The sequence below is a fragment of the Triplophysa dalaica genome, chromosome 11 (assembly GCF_015846415.1).
Source record: "Triplophysa dalaica isolate WHDGS20190420 chromosome 11, ASM1584641v1, whole genome shotgun sequence".
NCBI lineage: Eukaryota > Metazoa > Chordata > Actinopteri > Cypriniformes > Nemacheilidae > Triplophysa > Triplophysa dalaica.
In genome coordinates, this window is record NC_079552.1 from 8,371,217 (window position 1) to 8,376,441 (window position 5,225).

The 5,225-nt window shown below is 35.2% G+C and overlaps 1 protein-coding gene across 1 annotated transcript; it reads left to right on the top strand.

The window, feature by feature from the left end:
* The first annotated feature begins 702 nt into the window (after positions 1 to 702).
* Positions 703 to 4,346, top strand: tmem72 (transmembrane protein 72). Its single transcript, XM_056760833.1, has 5 exons — positions 703 to 1,507; positions 2,263 to 2,329; positions 3,198 to 3,269; positions 3,517 to 3,656; positions 3,779 to 4,346. Exons 1-5 carry the CDS (start codon positions 1,438 to 1,440, stop codon positions 4,171 to 4,173), a joined length of 744 nt encoding a protein of 247 aa, XP_056616811.1. The 5' UTR covers positions 703 to 1,437; the 3' UTR covers positions 4,174 to 4,346.
* The last annotated feature ends 879 nt before the right edge of the window (positions 4,347 to 5,225 follow it).

Below are 5,225 nucleotides of genomic sequence, written 5' to 3' on the forward strand. Positions count from 1 at the left end.
CAAAGTTTAAAAAAAATTACTGTAAGCGCAGCACAGAAATGCACATACATACCTAAAATAATATGCTGTTAATCTGGAAAACAGTTGATTCAGGCTGAAAACAAAAGTGGTCTTGTTCAGGTGTTACAGGATTTACGGTTTTCCTTTTACTAGGAGTCGACTTGCATATCACAGTAGTAAATTATAACAAAACTCTCCAAAGGTTTGCCAAGGCAGCCTGTTTTACTCTGCACTGTAAGATGTATATTATGCTGTAGATATAAATTGTCTCCTCCAGGGTCTCAGTTCGCTGTGAAATGATGTCATGTCTTCTGGTCAAGGGCTCTCTTTTGTTTCCTGAATGTCCAGATCACATAAATATTTTTTTTCTAGTTTTTATAAGTAATTTATGAACCTTCAAAATATATTTTCCATAGAATTAGATATATATCCTTTAGGGATCTTTTAGAAGAAGTTTTATTGCCTCTTCGATAAATCATGAATTTTTCTACAAATGTTCCTACAAATGATGCGCATAAATAAATTCCTGTTTCGAAAACAATGCATCAAGAAATACCCCATCTGTGGATTGAACACCTTCATTTAATCATTCCTGGGGTCACGTGCAATCACATTGAATTTAACAGATCCTCACAGTGTCGTGCAGTCGGGCGTGCGCACCGTGGCTGTAATCATTTGCGATCTGTTATGACTAAGAAAAGTCTGACCTTTGACACGGGTAACTGAAGACTGGATGAGACGGTGTCTGTTCAGTGTGTCTCCTGCAAAATGATTAACATCTGTCTTGTGTCAGAATCAGGCTCTGTAAGTACTGCTACGTGCAACAGGCCTACTTTCTCCTCCATTAATCATCTGGTTGAGAACAGGTCTTATCGGCGAGACACTTTGCATGCTTTACATTTACTTCGTGAAAACACGTCTGACCTCGTGCCAAGGACACTTTGATTAATTGTGTGATTGGCTGAAGGTAATTTCACTTGACGGTGTCCCTTGGAAGCTATAAAATGATGCAGGGTAAAATACCTCTTCTTGAAGGACACACGAAGCATGTATACATACACTGTATATGTATATGTAATTGTGAGTGCTTTCCCTCATGGCTCTTTCTTGCTCTTTGCTGGTACCGGGTAATCTTTAACTATGAAGTTTTTCATTAGGCTTACTGTGTTTTATCCCTTCACCTTGAATGGAGGTGGAATGTAGCAGGAACAAGCAGAGGGTGGTCAACGTTTTATGTTAGGCTGATTACTACGGTAAAATCTTCATGCAGCCTACGGCTCCCCTCAGCTCAGCAAGAAGATTACTAACCATGGGGTCACTGTGGCACAGCCTATGTTGCCATTTTTACTCTCACTTTAAGTTCTGATTTCCTCTCCTTTTTAGGAAAAACGTAAATTTCAATAAAAGTTTTAAAGGGAAAGTTCTTTCACTTTGGTCATGAAGGGTTCGGCTTTGTGGGTTATTGTGGAATGTGCCTGCAGAGGTTTTGGCATCTCGACTGCTACAGGTAGGGTTGTGTTTATTGTCATCTTGTAGGTCATTGTTTCAGTTGCCTTACAATCTTGCAAGTAAGAATGTGTGATTCTAAAGAAGTTTTTACTTTGTTCTGTGAGGTTTTTTATTTTATAGGCTTTTTGTGCTTCTTAAATTGAACTGAACTTCTGATGTTACTCTCAGTATTGTTTGAAAATTGCTGGTGTGAATAAAGCGAAAACATGCTTAGACAATTTGATAGTAAATATGTTTTACATTGGATTTAAGGATTTTTTTAATGATAAGAATTAAGCTAATGTGAATATGCGATCCAATAGACAAACTATATATTCTTCTTCTTTTAATACTATTTTGTTTTTAGAGTTATTTTGATTAAAGAGAGCATTGCAACATTTTGTGAACACGTTTGTTGTTGAATCTCATTGGTTTTCTATAATAATAGGTTTTTCCAAATCTAATAAGATTTCTCCAGTTTGCCACAGACACTGAACACCTTATTATGATATAAATATGTATGCTGTTGTACCTTATGTTTCTTTTTCTATCAAACACAACAAACAAATGACCTTGGGTAATTTTTGTCTACATATACTGTGTGGCAAATCTGACATCTAGTGGCCATTAGATACACGTGCCATAATTAACCATCAAGAATTTATTTTTTACGCCATATTTTTTATATTTGTTTCTTTGATTGATTGTAATTTCTGCATGTCTATGTTTATGTGAGTGTTGTGTGTTTGTGTTGTTTTCTATAATGGGGTGTAGTGCTTTGTGCAGTGGGCATAGAGACACTGAGACAGGGAGAGTTCCAGAGCTTGGCCGTCTATCTCCTGTGAGTATTAAAAAAGGGCTAATTTAATTCAAAGATTTTCACTTACACAAATCACAGGTCACCCCCAATAAAAATATGGTCATTGAATTTCTAACTGTCATTGGCAATATACAGTAGCTTTTCCTGGGAATTACACACAGATGGAAGCAAGTTGGCCTTTTGTCCCAGATTGTGATCTGTCTGGGCTAACAGCCAAACCAGAGAAGTTCTGCATGACCTACAGGGAGATATTTTCATGAAAAATTAACATAAAGGGGTTGTTGATATGCATGAACATACGAATGCAATAAAGCGTCTTGAAGGTCAGGATTACGTATTTGCTTTGTGGTAACTAATAAGTAACTTATTGGAATAAATGAAAAAGTATGTCTCTGTCTTATTGAACTGTTTAGATTCGGATTCCTTTAACTAGAGGGATGTAACTATATCAAATTCACACTGTATCTGATCTTTATACCACCACGGTACAATAATTATTGCAATGTTTAAAATGACAAAAGATGATTTGGAAATGTGCCATAAGCATCCTCTTTTCTTTGTCCTCTAATAATAACTGTTGCTTAGAGGTATGAGTTACAGTATGAGATGGGTCAAATGCCCTAAAAATCCCCTTTATAAAAATAATTGCACCAGACGGACCTTGCTAAAGGTAACATCTATTATTTCTTCTAACATTCTCTATGTTAGGCCCAAAAGACCATTCGTTTCATACAGTCACGTGACCACGGTAATATTGTGACAAATTTGCTATTGTGATAACACGATATTGATAATATTGTTACATCCCTATTAACTACAGTTAAAATAAATTGTGAATATTTCTAAACTCATGTGATATATTAACTGCTGCTGTCTGTATTTCCAACAGGATTTCTTCAGTGTTAATAATGCTGTGTGAAGTTGCCTTTTTCATTGATGCTCTCCTGGCAATGTGCCTCTCGTATGTTTTATCACATTATTGGATTGGATGTTGACATATAGCCTGTCTATAAACTATAAAAAAATTGACTATATTCCAAACTGTATAACTAAAAAAATCTATTAAGTTAATATTTATGTGCATGTATGTGTACATGAAAGTCTAATTTCTTCATTTCATTTATTTTTTACTCTATTTTATTCTATAAGTGTTCTTGATCTGTGATAAACGATTGTAAGCAAAAATGTGTATTTTTCTTTGCATTTAGTTGTTCACCCACAAAGCGGTTCTTCGTCGTTTGGAAGAAGCTGGCCAAAGTTGGAGGGTTCCAGAAATTTCTATATTACACAATGATGTCCATAATGTGTTTCCTGCATCCGGTGCTTGCATGGCACGCTGTAATACCAGGTGCTTGGCATTCATGAATAAACATTATTGTACCACTGACCATAAGATTTATTCCTTTATAGGTTTATTAAAAAATATCATGATCAAACATTCAAATCAATTAACTGTCAATTTTTTTACAGGCATGATGCTGCTAGTGACTGGATTCTTGAATTTTATCCTAAGTAAAAATAAAAAATCTGAGCCACCTAAATTCCAGTCCAGTGCTTTCAATGACCCAACTCAATCTTCTGTCAGTTTCACAGACATGGGAGACACTGAACAGACATTCCCTTTCTTCCACATCATTTCAGGCAAAGGAGCATCTGTTTTTCTCAACAATAGCCGATCACATGGTATCACAGACAGCACTCGGTCTATGCTTGAGGAGGATCAGTCATTAAAGAAAGCCCACCACAAAAAAAAAAACACAAACATGAGAAATTCACACTTTATAGAGAGTATCAAGGAGGATGATTTTGACACGGAGGAACTGGAGGAAACCTCGTCAGAAAAAGCACCAATAATAAGACTATAAAGGAGTGATCTAAAACGTGAAAGATGTCCAGTAAATAAAAAAACACATCAAAATCATATTCATTGTTTTGCGTGAGCATTTCTGAAATAATTCTTTATTGTTTTTAATTATTATTATAGCAAGAGTAATAATATTTAGTAATAATATCAATAAAATGTAATATGCCACCCATACGTTTTTGAAGCTAAGTCTGTTTTATTGGCTATATGAAATGCATTATGTGTTTTTAGCATCTTTATGGTAAATGAATTGTGTAATGCGCAATGATGTACAGGATGTACAAACACGAAACCTTATACAGCTTTTAAACTATATATTTTAACCAAAAGGCACGTTTCTTTAGTCCTAATCTTTGGGTCTACCATAGGTCACCAGTGAACCTCTACCAGGTTTTTCTTTGAACAGGAACCGAGTAGAGACTCTCTAGTCTAGAGAGTCTTCAGAAAAAAATTACAGATAATTAGTATATAGAAGTATATAAATGCATGCAAATCTTTGTTTTTGTAAAAGAACAAGGAATTAAAAAGCACAATTTAAACTTTGATCTCCAAGTTAAACTTAATGAGAGTTGTTTGTGTGGTTATTCAGCCTGGATCAGTCTAGATCTCCCTCATCCAGACTTCATGCATCAATGCAATTTAGAAGCGTTCTTTCATAATTCTGACCCAAACAGGAGAGCGTTCAGCTAAAAGACAACCAAAAATGCCCCCAGGGGTTATTTCTGAATGGATGACTGCTACATCCTCCTGAATTTTAGAATAATATATCACATATTGCATGTGTTTCAAAAATATTGAAATGCACATTAAATACATTTTACACTGATAACCTTGTCAGCAGCTGTTTAAAAATTGTGTTAATCAAACAGACTTGACAGTGTTTCGCAGGCATTTGTTTATGGATAGTCACAGAGCACAAATGGCATTATTTGAAGCAACTAGAGCGAAAAGTCAATGTGCAGCAATAGGTCATAAAACGATGCTTTCTGCCTTTATAAAGTCTTACACACTCAAGCATACAAAAAACATCAATGTATTAATAGATTAGTTTTG

Bases quoted from the DNA above. Each gene is read 5' to 3' on its own strand.
- tmem72 (XM_056760833.1), top strand. From the start codon at position 1,438: ATGAAGGGTTCGGCTTTGTGGGTTATTGTGGAATGTGCCTGCAGAGGT. The intron at 2,330-3,197 runs GTGAGTATTAAA...TATTTCCAACAG, and splicing joins AGCTTGGCCGTCTATCTCCT to GATTTCTTCAGTGTTAATAA. The intron at 3,657-3,778 runs GTGCTTGGCATT...ATTTTTTTACAG, and splicing joins ATGGCACGCTGTAATACCAG to GCATGATGCTGCTAGTGACT.